Genomic DNA, 13803 nt, shown 5'->3' on the forward strand with positions numbered 1-13803 from the left:
TCTGATTGGCTTACCCTAACACTCTTACCCTAACCCTAACCAATATCACTCCTCTTGACTAAACCCTAACCAACCCAACCAACGACGACAACACGTACGAGCCAATCAGAGGGAGAGTAGGGCAGGTCATACTTTTCCCATGCCTTCGCTATCCTAGGAAAAGAAATTGGCCAACCGGTCAGTATTCTGTGTTGGTAGCTGGTGGGTTGCAAGCTAACCTGCTGAGCTTCCGCCTCTGAAGGCAGCTGAGCCGAGCCGTGAATGAACCCCGCACCTCAATGTATCTCCCGTGGCCGCGATGGCAGCGACAGAAACGGTCTGAGTCTGAGATCTTAGCTATGTAGCTAAATGGTTCATACTACCTGTAGTTAATGTCAGTAGGATTCGTGTCTTTAGCTATTTCCACCAGTAGCTAGTTTTTTTTCTGTCTGGGACACACGGCGGCAGCTAGCCCCCTCTCTCGCCACTACAGGAGGATGCTGAAGCTGTTCGGTGCACTGGTTATCCTCGGACTGGCCCTGGCGTGCATCACCTCCTGGGTGCTGGACAGCTATGACACGGCTTGGCACCCGAAACGGAGCGTTCAGCACCCGAGTGTCCGTGATGGGGATGACTCTAAGGGGAGTTCTCCACCATTTCCCGGCGGCGAGTTGAGCAATATATTCTGGTTTATACAGGTAGGCTTTATTTCATCTCGCCAGCTTGCTTTGTTTGGTCTTTGGTCATTTACCATAAAAGGAACGATGAATTCCAAATTCAACCAATATGTCCATTTTTAATATTACTGACATTTAACATGACTGTACAATACCTACGTTTGGTTTTACAGTGTTGTCATAGGAAGCTATGGCGGTAGTTAACCCAGTGAACTCTCTCTGAATGATTGACAGAAAGAGGTCACTGACCACAGAAGTGTGTAAATGTAAGGTAAATGTTTGGTAATAAGGTTGTTCAGCAACACAGTAAGTTGTAGTCAGACGTCGTACCTTTTTGTGTTTTACAGCTCTCATATTAATGGAATAAAAAGGCAGATTTAAGACCCTTTTTAACCCCTTTTTTATTTTGTATAAATCTATCCCTGATTCAGTTTTTTATGTCTGCTTCAAGGTGTCCGACATTCACATTAGCCGATTTCATGACCCAAGACGTATTCCAGATTTTGAAAACTTCTGCACTGACACAATTGAAGTGATTAAGCCAGTTCTAGTGCTTGCAACAGGTACAGTAATCCTCCCCATCTTTAACTAAAGCTATTATTATGTATGGTATGTTGTTCGAGTTGTGTGTGTGTGTGTGTGTGTGTGTGTGTTTTCGCACCATGTTTTTGTTATATTTTCAGCAGATCCTATGTGTCCAAGACAAATTTCCAATAAAGGCTATCTTATTATTATCTTATTAAGTCTTGTAATTGAGGCCGACTGGCTGTCGCCATGTTGTTTCTCAGATGTATTTTTTTCCACCTCCACAGGGGATCTGACAGATGCTAAAACAGAGAGTAAGGTGGGTTCCCTCCAGCATGAGGTGGAGTGGCAGGCTTACCACAACATCCTGAAGAGGTCACGTGTGATGGAGCGCACTAGGTGGATAGACATCCGTGGAAATCATGGTGATTAACCACAGCACTTTGTTATCTCAATGCTCAATGCAGTGGTTCAATGGAAACATCCCAGAGTACAATTATCAATTATCTGAAGAATCCATTAACTGTGGTTCGCTTTCCCCTCGGTTATTGGATTGTAAGCTATTAGATGTGAAAGAAGATATCTTTAATTTGTAACTGTCAAAAAAAGAGCAGTGCTAATGTTTGTATCTAGAGTTCCTCTGACCGCTATTGTTGATCGCAGTTGTTGATGTGTGTCTTGTCCGTTTATCTGGTTCTATGGCAACAACATATTTTGTTCGATATCTTGCAGAAACATTAGCAAATCTGATTCGTGGATTGAATATGTGTTGTTCCTTTGGGAATTTCTCCATTAGACATTCTGCTCCTTAGCAGTACATTTTAAAGCTGTGGACTTGCCTTTTTGTAGTTTATATTCTGCCAAATCTCACCATTATTTCCTTTCTTCTGACAGATGCCTTCAATATTATTTCATTGGACAGCGTCAACAATTATTACCGGTCAGTATTCAAAGTTTAACACTACAGTAAATGTCTGATTTGCATCCAGTCACAGTCTACTGCATGTCTTATACTGTAGCAGCAAGCTGAGTGTGAAGTCGATCAGAGCACACCGTAACTTCAATGCCTCTGAAACATGAGTAGTTGCAGACCTATTTATTGACAATAATCCAAGCTGTCTGAGCTTCCTGAGGACTAAAATAGAAGCAGAATCTGCATGAACAGAGACTGACTCTCTTGTCTTCTGACACAAATTATGTTTTATGTGACATTGCGGCTTCTGTTAATGCTGACTGATCTTTTATCTCCTAATGTTGTGGTCGTCCTTTGCCAGGCAAAGTCTGTCTCCTATGCAAGCCTAATTTATTTATTTAAAATGCATCAAATTATCTCAGGACTCTATTAGGATTGGAGCGGCTGGCTCCATCCCAGACCACCGTATCTTGTTGCTCACGTTGAATTTGTTCATTCCCTAGGAAATACTCGGCTAATCAGAAAGTAGGCTCTTTCCACTATGTTCACAAAACTCCCTTTGGCAACTACTCCTTTGTCTGTGCGGATGCCACTCTGACTCCAGGACCCAAGAGGCCGTACAATTTCTTTGGTATTCTCAACCAGGTACAACTGGCAAGCACCTTCTCTTGACAGAACATAAACATTCGCTGAATATTGTGACAAACTTCAGAAAGCAGAGAAACTACTGCAAGCACTCATTCTTTTATTACACTTGAAGATTAGAGAAGACAAATGATTTAAGGTTGCATTATATTATAAGGCAATGCATTGAACAGTAAATGGAAAAACAAAATGTGTTTATTTAAGAAATAGGCAAAGAGAAGGTTGTACTAACACACATTACAACAAATACAGATTCCTCGTACTTTAAATGGTCAACAGTGCTGTAAATGTGAATTTACTGAAAGGAAAACATGGTTCACGATCATTTTGGGGTGGCAGTAGCTCAGTCAGTAAGGCATTGGGTTGGGAACTGGAGGGTTGCTGGTTCAAGTCCCCATACGGTGGTGGGCTGTTAGCTGGAGAGGTGCCAGTTCACCTCCTGGGCACTGCCAAGGTGCTTTTGAGCAAGGCACCGAACCCTGCTCGCGGTGCCTTTCCATGGGCAGCTCCCTCACTCTGACATCTCTCCATTAGTGCATGTGTGTGTAATTCAGGCATGTGTGTAATAACAACAGAGTGAAAACATTCTAATTTCCCCTTGCGGGATTAATAAAGTATACATTGTTATTTTTCTGTATTCAAATTAATAAATAAAGCACACAGTAGACATATAGTCATTATATATTTTTTTTCTCAATATATGACAGACTCAAATGGACTTGCTGGACACGTTCAGAGCTGAGAGTCTGAAAAGCAACCAGTCGATCTGGTTTGGCCACTACACCACCTCAACTGTCGTCTCCCCGTCTCCAGGAGTTCGGGACATGATGAGGTAAGAAAATGCTAACAGGGTGTGTAAATACATATTGTCAAACATTCAACAGCCTGCTCTTTCGACATGCAAACTAACTAGACATTTCTAACACAATCTCAGAGCGATGAACCCAAAGGTTAGCAGCGTTTGACTGGCAGTGGGTTTTAATTTCCTCTTGTTAATCATATTCAAATACAAGTGATGGGACATTTTTCTTTTATTTTTCATTTTCAGGAATATTCCAAAGATTTATTTTGGCATATTATGACTAAGTTCTTACAGTTCTTACATTTGGACCTCTTGTGTTTAGATCTGCAGTTGCATATCTGTGCGGCCACCTGCACACACTGGGCGGCCTGATGCCCGTCCTCCACAGCAGACATCCCCAAGGCACCCTGGAGCTGGAGCTGGGTGACTGGATGGACAACCGCAGGTACGGAAAACAAAAAAGGGCCTTAGTGTTACAATTCAGGGGATTAAAGGACCCAAATGCAGGGAGAGGCAGGCAGGCAGGAGAAGAGTTGAGCGCGAGGATTTATTAATCAAAACACAGAAATGAACCAAGGGAGTCCTGGGAGAAGCAGCAGACAAAAAACAATTCCAAAATAAGTAAAAGGCATCCGAAAAAAAACAAGGGAGTACAAAAACCAGGGAAATACAGGAAGGATAGAAATTGACCAGAACTGACACGGGGAAAGCACACAAACACACACAAAACTATCTGACAAGAGACAAAGAGAACACCAAGGCTAAATACAAGAGGTAATGATCAAACAAGGAACAGGTGATACAAGACAGGCGGGAAAACACAGGAAGAAAAACTAGACAAGACAAGACAGAAAACCAGACTGCCAAAATAAAACCGGAAACAGAAATAATCATCAAAGAACAGGAATACACAATGCAAACAGGAAGACTAAACATAAACAATCCATGGAAAATACAGGAAACAGAAACAGAAATACAAACAACCATAATAACACAAAACGCTCAACGCCACAACACTTAGAAGGTATTAAAAAGTTTTGAATTCAATCGGTGGCCATAGGCAGTAATGTTTAGTTGTAAAAATAAAACAAATATGTGTACCCCATTGCAATAATGCAATGTGCAACAATAGTGGATTATGCACATTATTGAATCCTTTTTTTGTCACGTTTCAGTCAGAACCCAACCAAAAAGTCACTGCTGCTCGCTACAGTAGCTAGGAAGCTCATCCACTCATAATAGGCAAGTGTCAATTTTAGCAAAAAATGAAATTTACTTAAATTAATTCATCATTTTTAATTATGCTTCTTATTCGGGTCCAGGTTGCCCTAATTTAATTAATTGTATCAGTAGGAATTATTGTTATATACTGTTGGGAAGAACTGTCATTATAATAAATCATTCTAGGCTATATTGTCCCTGGTTTTCCGTTTTTATTTTCATATTGTGAAACAGGTATTAAATAGCACTATATGTGGTATTATAAAGGTTTGGAAAGTCTAAGTCTAGCTTGGTGAAGCTTGCAGAAACCCTGTCTCGCATCTGTCTCCAGGTACAGGGTTCTGGCCTTTGACCACGACCTGCTGAGTTTCTCCGACCTGAGGTTTGAGCAGTGGCCTGCCGTGCTCATCACCAACCCCAAGGACGCACAGTATCTGCATCCCGGAGTGGAGCCGCTGGCTCGAATACGGAGATCAACACACATCAGGTGTCTGTTCTGTGTGTGTTGAACCATGAGGCCCTCACTGGCTCTACTACACATGTTTCCACAACAAACATTTTTACAGAGCACCTGCCCCTGTTACGTAATATACCCAGCATGCAGTGTGGGTTATTACATTACCGTTAAATAAACTGTAGTTACCTCTGCCTAGGAGGTTTTGGTTTTGTTACTAGCAGTATTGTATATGTCAAAATCTGGTGACAGTTTTTCGATGCCATTTGATAGACAGTTAGGTCATGGCCCAGGGAACAAGTTAGTTAGTAAGTTAATCTTTTAAAGGACAAGTTAACGGGGCGACCTCTAGCTCACCCAGTAAGAGCGTGCGCCCCATGTAGGCTGAGGCCTTTGCAGCGGCCCGGGTTCGAATCCGACCTGCCCTTTGCTGCGTGTCATGCCCCATCTCTCTCCCACCGTTCCTGTCTATCCACTGTCACTCTGAAATAAAGGGAGAAAATTAAAGTTAACATTACGAGACATGATGTGTCTCATGAATTAGTGCACTTTAAATGAAAATAACAAGCATGTACACCCTGTAATTGTCAATCATTTAATGTATCGTGCAGATTTTTGTCAGTAACACGTTTACAACATCGGCAGAGGTTGATCATAAAGTGTTTTTCACTAGGCGACAAGTAAGCATGATAACACAGCCTTTATCTTATTTTCAATATTACAAAATGTTAATTTTCTTTGTTCTCAATAGGATCTTGGCCTTCTCAGAGGCCCCAATCAAAGCGGTGCATGTAAGCGTAGATGGGAAACCTCTGGGGAAAGGCCACGCAGCTGGAGGGCCTCTCTATGTTCTGCTGTGGGATCCATCTCTCTACCTCACTGGACTGCACACCATCAGAGTTAAAGTGGAGGTCAGTACTAGGGCTGCACAATATATATACAATATATAAAATATTGTTTTTTTTTATTGTTATGGCAATATCAACTGGCGCAATAAAAACATCCTGAATGCCTGCGACATATTGCAAAAGACACTCCTGAGTTAGTTGAGAGTATCAGTAGAAAACTACACTTTAAAATGTAACCGTCATTCTTAAGTGGTGCCTTTTATGTTCAATTCTTTCAATAAAATAATGTGATGTTTTTTTTTTAATTCATCAAGCAATTTGCTGTATATTAGAATACTGAAAGCAGCAGAACTGAGCAATCTTTAATATCAGTTTATTTAACGCAAGTAATATAGTTATCGCGATATTCAACAACCTTATCGCATATTGCATATTTTCCTCATATCATGCCGCCCTTAGTCAGTACAGCATTCATTTATCTTCCACCTAAAGCTTTCTCAGATTTTAAATATTGCATAGGTGTTGATTAAATTTGGGAGGTCTGTTTGCTTTGAGTTGAATTAGGATTCAGTTGATGTAGATCGGCTGTCTGGGCACTGTGGCTTTTAAAGTGCTGATATTATGATAATTTTCAGGTTCATAATTGTATTTAGAGGTTCTCTTCAAAAAACATCATATTTTTGTTGTACTGCACATTGCTGCAGCTCCTCTTTTCACCCTATGTGTGCATGTCTCTGCTTTAGCTACAGAGTGAGGCATCTCACTTCTATCCCATCTTTGTTGGGAGTCGCACTTGCGCAGTAGCTAGGTACTGTGCTACTAGCTAGAAGCTAACGCTGCTAGCGGTTTGCCACCTTGTCCTCAATGGCAAAACACTGCTACAACACACACAAGTTCACCCTAATCTACAAAATAAATTATATAGAACTACTTACATGTCCCTCGTCTGCAGGTATTCCACGTAGAGATACCGGTACCAGTATCGGTATCGGCTCCGATACTGCCTAAAACGCTGGTATCGGGAAGTACTGGAGTTTATGCACCTATCCGATACCACGTAATAAAGCCCTAAAGAAAATCTATGTTAAAGTAGTTTATTTATCTTCTTTTTCCGTTATAACTGACTGTCAAACTGGAGAATAAAAGAAAGTTCTGTGGCATTCAACAACAAAGATAGAAATAATATCCCATCCATACAGGGATAGTAGTATACAGTTGTTAAAACGTAATAAAATATATGACACACTGGTATCGGATCGGTACTCGGTATCGGCAGATACGCAAGTTCAGGTATCGGTATCGGTATCTGTATTGGGAAGCAAAAAATGGTATCGGCCATCTCTAATTCCACGCAAAGTTGGAAGTGCGCCCTCGTTTAGAAGAAGTCTCTCCAGCTAATCCTGCCTTGTAACTGACGTAAGTCAGTTACAAGGCAGCTAGAAACAGCTAGCTGATGTGGTATTAGCTACAGTGGTTAGCACACGCAAAATGTTTTGGCCGATGACGTAGAAGGCCGTGCCGATTTTGTCCCGCTCACCCGGAGACTGAAGGCAGGATACATTCAGAAACCCGTATCTCACTCAAAACAGCATGGATGTTTTTTTTTTCAAAGTTTGTATGTGTGTGGAAGCACCAGAGACACAAAATAACACTTCAAATACCTGAAAGTGTTTTTTTTTTCTTCATAATATAGGCACTTTAATGTGGACTTTCTCATAGAACTTAAAAGTTTTATAAGACTTATAGAATTAACAATTAGCTCCTTTCTTACCTTTTTTGTGTGTGCGTGTCAGGACTCGGCAGGCCGATCGTCAGTGCGGGAGCAGCACTTTACTCTGGAGGACGACCTGACTCCCAGCTTTGGTTTCGTGCAGTCCTTCGTCCTCCTCACAGACCACTACATCCTGGCCCGAGTGGCCTTCATTTTTATCACGCTGCTGAATGTCGGGGTGCTGCTGGCCTTCAGATTCCTGCGTGTTCCGACTGGAAGAGGTTAACTGTCACTAAATACCATTCATATAAATACATCATCATAATTTCATATTGATAACAGGCAAGTGAAGTGCAATTAACTGATGTTAGGATCTGCGTGTGTGTGTGCGTGTGTGTGTGCGTGTGTGCGTGTGTGTGTGTGTGTGTGTGTGGTGTGTGTGTGTGTGTGTGTGTGTGTGTGTCGAAAGGGTGTGTCAGATGTTTGTTGGGTGACCGTACAGATGTTTTTTTTGTGTTTGTTAATGTTATCTGTTGATTGTTGGAGCAGACGATGCAAGAAAATGTTCTGTCTGAAGAGACTATAAAGTTCTATCTTATCTTAACATGTACACTAAATGTTAGTGTATCATGTTAATAAATATAGGCTTAGTTAATTATTTAAATAACAATTGTTCTTGATATATTCATACATTTTTGTTTTGTCTATCATGGACAGGATTGACCTCTCAAGCCTGTGTGTCCCTCCATCTGGTCAGCAGAATGGACACCTTCTACTACTCCCTGCTGCTGTTTAACCTGTGTACAGCCTTAGGTGGGTCAACTGCTTTGTCTCGTTCCCTCTATGTCTGGCGCGTGACATAGTTCTTTAAAAATGCTGCTTTGCTTCACAGGCTATCCTTGTAATCTTGCATCTGTTCCTGTATAAATAACTCCTTGCTGTGCGGCTTCCCTCAGGTCCGTGGTTCATAGGAGAGATGATAGATGGCCATAGCGGTGCCTGCTTCGCCTTTGGGGTGTTCGTCGATGGACACTTCCTGGAGGGCAGTCTCACTTATGTTATTGGAGTCGTTCAAGTAAGTAAATCAATTTTATTCAGCAGTTCTACATCTCAGTAATGTGTGTACATTAGCAAAAGGTCATATGACTACTTGTATGTGAAAGGGTTGGCTCGTAGTGATGAACCCACAGAGGATTATTATTACCCGGCTTAGCTCTACAGAGCTTTATAATGATTTCAGTTAATTGTTTTGTTTTTTTGGCCCACAATTTTACTGTTTTTGGTTAAGTCTCACCGCTCTCATAGCGTTTTCTGCTACAGCAGGCAGGCTATTTTTTTTTTTATCACAAAATCCTTTAAAACCAACATGCATGCTACCTGCCCCGCACCAAATGGCAGACAGACGCATTTAGCGACTAGCTGGTGAACACAGTGCAGCATTTAGCAACTAAAGAGGCAGATATTTTCTGAGTGAATGTTGAACTTGCATTCATCAGGTGAAACACAACCCCAAGTAAGTGTTAATGTTTCTCCATATCTGTGTTGTAAGGCAACTGTTAAAAAGTTTGTAATATGTAAAAAAGAAAAGCACTTACATGTGGCTCTCTGTAGTTGGGCTTATTAGAAGCTAATGTACTTCTATATGATTCTTGCTGTTCTGAGTTTGCCCCTTCATAGTTGAATGCACCTATTGGAAGTCGTTGGATGAAAAGCGTCGGCTAAATGTAATGTCAAGGTGGTAATATGTCAGTGTCAGCTTGTTTCCGCTGCCCCCAAGTGGCCCAAAAATAAGTTCTTAGAGTTTTAACTTTTTGAGTTTCTGACATATTAATCATGAAATAAATTTTAATCTTTTAGCGTTTTCTTGTAAAATGCTGAATACTTAACTCTTCAGCCTATACAAATCATGTATGAGCTGCTTATAAGTCATATTTACTCTAACCTGTGATGAGAGCACACAGGTAAATATCTCTTCATTTTCAGGGGTCAGAAGCCATACAGGTTGTGAACCAACTTGCACTTAACATGGTCTGTCCCCTTGCTGTATTAGTGCTTCCTTGTACTGAGAACCTACAGTGATAATCAAGAACTAATCACATCTAACTAATTTCCTCTCTGCCAGCTGCTATTCTTCAACATGCCCCTCACCTGTTATCTCTGCTGGTGCCTCCATCACCGTTGCCACGGCAACACCTTCCGATCCCACTTCCTGGGGCCGGGCTGCCGCTGGCGGACTCTGGCAGTTCACCTCTTAATGCTGCTGCTGCTCACCTGGCAGGTTCACTCCTGCTACTTTCTCTTTGAGACCTACGGCCTTGTGGCATTTTTCCTGTCTCCAGTCCGCACATGGGCGTTAGGGCTCAGTCTGCTATTGGTCTACCGCGCCTGGACAGGCCCCACCCCTCTTGTTCGCGACAACAGCAAGAGCGTCTCTCCCTCTTGACAGTAATTGTGCCGTCACGATTTCCATCAAGTGTGACTCAGATACAGTATATTCTGCTGTCTCTATCCAACTTGAAAGCCCCCCACCTCCTTTCTTTCTTTCTTTCTCTCTCTCTCTCTCTCTCCTCCTCCCAAAAGCTAATTCACAGTACATCACTCAATATCCTGTTTAATGATAGTATTGTTTACTTAATATGCATGTTATTGTAAAGCACCGGTGAGCACATTTTCTGGCCATATTCATAGCAATGTGTGCAAAATAGCCAAGTAAAATAGCCTATTTGAGAGGACTCGTCCAATGTGTGCCGCAGTTAACAGTATATTCTGCTGTGATTTAAGCTGACTCATTTACTTGAGCATTAGCACTTTTTTGGAAGTGTTGCCTAGGCCTAATGCCACTTCACCACTGCCAAAGGATGAATAAGCAAGATTTCACCTTTTATTCTTCCCTCTGAAAATCATTGTCATTCACTAATATAGGCTGGACGTGCCAAACCGATCCTCATGTTTACCTTCCGACACAAATTGGGTGGATAAGAAAGCTTCATTTTGTACACTGTAAGCTTTCCTATTTCCCCCATGGCTGACAGAGTGTGGTAGTGACAATAACTCTGGTGAAGATAACCCAGGTAATGCAAGCTAAACGATCGAATTTTCAAGTTTTATTCTACACAATTACAGGAAATCAAATTAAGGAAATTACAGATCTGTGTACAAGTAGTTATTGACTACATGCGTTTTTAATTCAAATGAATCTGTGGAAAATGAATGAAACCATTGCACACAACTGCCACTTAAAAATTGTCTCAATATTCGCATTGAATAGTTATATCAAAAACTTAAATGCCAGTTGCCACCAAAACACAACAACAAGTTGGCCAGACTCTTCGTGCTCCTTCAAACGTGACTACAGAAGCAGCTGTTTGTTTCTCAGGAATGTGAGCACTTTAACAAAAGGCTGGTCCCAGTAGTATTTCAGGACAATGTTTTTATACTCCATAGTAGCTCAGTGAACTAAAACCCATGTTAAACAATCGAGATGTGTGGTGGCTAAAAAACAAAATGAATGTGTTATAGATGTGGTGAAATAAGATGAACCAGTACTATGCTGTTTTAATTTATTCTTTCTGATTGTATTGAGTGATTTCTTTTTTTATATTCCCTTCATGTTATATATCTGCACAGGAAATGGGCATTTCTTGCATTGGAAGGTAATTGGACCGCTCTGTGTGTAAAAAAAAAAAAAAAAAAAATCTGTCTGTATCGTTCCAATTTCCTTTTTGTGAAGGTGTGAGAGCAGTAAACTGTGTCTGTTGCACTATCATTTAATCCTTTCTAGTCAGTGGTATCAGGTGCCTGGATTCCCCAAGAACAAACTGATCTTAAAACAAAAAGGGTGAAGACCACATTTATCAAGTGTTTTAATGGAAGCAATATTCCAACAGAGTTAAATCATGGTTTCTTTTTAAGCCATACCCAATGTGTGTGCAGAATAATTGCTCAGTGTTGTAATAAGACATGCAGTTTAATATTATAACCGCTGCTAGACACAGAGAAAACTAAATTATGTGCACTCTTGATGGCAATGTTTTTACTAACTATTCCTCCCCCTTCTCTACAAAAACAAGTATTTTTGTACAGGAGCACTACCAAATGTATAATTCCAGCATAAAGACGGATATTAAAAATGTATGGATTTTTGTTATTGGAGAGTTCTTCTCCAATGACGCTTAGTACCTCTCACAAGCTATGTAATCTGTCCACAAGGAGGCAGAATGGTGTTGCATTTCACTCCCACCCTTCGAATCATGCATGGAATTTAATTTTTTTCCTTTTTCTTTTTGCAGAAAAGCACCAAAACCATATCTTGATGAGACAATTGTGATAGTGTATTAATGCTCACTGAATATGTTTAACTATGAATCTGGGTGTGATGGGTCTGTACTGTACTGACAAGAAAAACAGACATCGACCCCACCACCATTATGTCTCTGAGAAGGAATATACGGCAATTGATACTGGGACTGGTGTTCACTTATTGACCTATTCTGCATCCCCTCCTATGTTCAAACACTAAAAGTGTATGAATGAAAAGATGATGATTTTACACCAGCCACATATTTTTCTTGTGACTACTGAAATTGGAGCCAACCACAATTTTATTTTATTAATGGTTTATAGTGCTGTGGAATAAAATGTTCATTACAGTAAATCATATACATTGTGCTTGTCTTTACGTTATTGTCACATAATGTCACACAGGAGTGTGAATACAGAGCCCAACACTACCCAAATATGAGTAAAAAATAATAGTAATAGGCTACTGTTAAATAAAATGGAATGCAAAATAAATTAAAAAAGAAAAAAACTTTATATTTCTCTTTTGAAGTCCAATCAGCTGCACTCTAACTTTTTCTAGCTCTTTGTTTGATCTTGGTACCCATTTAATAATTTATCCACATCTAACATGTCCTACTTCATGCATATGATAATGATACTGGCATTGGTATGTAGCTTTACTGAAAACTTTGGCAGGGAAATAAATACAATAAGCACCAGCATTTTCAGCTAGTTATAGCTCTTCATGAAACTAAACCAGCTAGTTAATGTACTGTTTATCATCTATACTGCTAAAGCATCAGTCTTATAGTCTTTGTTGCTGAAGCACTTTAGTTGAAAAGCTTGTGCAAACAAAATTTGTTAGCTAATGCTACTTTAAAATCTTTAGTTAAAACAGTTTATTAAGAAACAAGACATTAAATCCCATCTACACAATGTCAAGAATACAATAATACAGTCCAGTTTTCTTAGCCACCCATAATGTTAATTGGGTTCATGCTGTATTCTGCTGGCGTCACTGTATTAACTCTTGCACTTTTTTGTAGCTAAAGCACTTTAGCAAGCAAGCTGCAAAGTTAGCTAGCTAAAATATCTTTCACTTAGTTATTATAACATAACATTATGAGAGACAATAAATCACATATACACAGTAAAGTCCAAAGTTTCCATTGTGGTCCAGGAGACATGACAATAATGCTATGAAAATAGAAGCTACTTTCAAATAGTTTTTGCACGCTAACTTTTGTTATTAGCTTGCCAGCATTTTGCCGCGTATTTATTTAGACAGTGATGCTAAAGCAATATACAGTATATGGATGATTAACATTAGGCCTTCATATACATAGTTTTATGATGCAAGTTTGGGCTAGGTAGCTAGCTGAGAAGGCTGGTAATTTGTGTGTTCATTAAGCTAGCAGTGTTTTCAGCTAAGCTAACTAGGCAGTGTCCTTGATTGCTTCAGTGACTTAGTTATTTTACCTCCAATCAGATATTTTTTCAACTGATTGGAAGTAAAACAAGAAGAAAAACTCCTTTTGTATTATTGTACTAAAAGATTTTGTCATTGACCTTTTACTGTCTTTTTTTCAGTTTCGGGGCTCCATACAAGAAGACATCTGCTGATGTCATATTATGGTACTGGTACAGTATGGGCAGTGATTTTGTAGATTATCATCATTAGACAGTAATGGAATATTGTACTCTACATTATTACTGCTACAACAATTTGCAAAAGTCTAAATCAATA

The 13803-nt window shown here is 40.1% G+C and overlaps 1 protein-coding gene across 2 annotated transcripts; it reads left to right on the top strand.

The window, feature by feature from the left end:
• Window positions 1-192: 192 nt before the first annotated feature.
• Window positions 193-13768, top strand: tmem62 (transmembrane protein 62). Of its 2 annotated transcripts, none has more exons than XM_028564988.1 (13): window positions 193-677; window positions 1108-1219; window positions 1469-1606; window positions 2076-2121; window positions 2598-2739; window positions 3447-3571; window positions 3864-3986; window positions 5094-5249; window positions 5968-6127; window positions 7858-8056; window positions 8493-8588; window positions 8732-8850; window positions 13647-13768. In XM_028564988.1, exons 1-13 carry the CDS (start codon window positions 477-479, stop codon window positions 13677-13679), a joined length of 1650 nt encoding a protein of 549 aa, XP_028420789.1. In that variant the 5' UTR covers window positions 193-476; the 3' UTR covers window positions 13680-13768. The 2 variants fall into 2 exon arrangements, with proteins under 2 accessions (XP_028420789.1, XP_028420788.1); XM_028564987.1 differs by lacking the exon at window positions 13647-13768 and adding an exon at window positions 9898-12542.
• Window positions 13769-13803: the final 35 nt, after the last annotated feature.

This window comes from Perca flavescens, chromosome 20 (genome assembly GCF_004354835.1).
Source record: "Perca flavescens isolate YP-PL-M2 chromosome 20, PFLA_1.0, whole genome shotgun sequence".
In the NCBI taxonomy this organism is placed as follows: domain Eukaryota; kingdom Metazoa; phylum Chordata; class Actinopteri; order Perciformes; family Percidae; genus Perca; species Perca flavescens.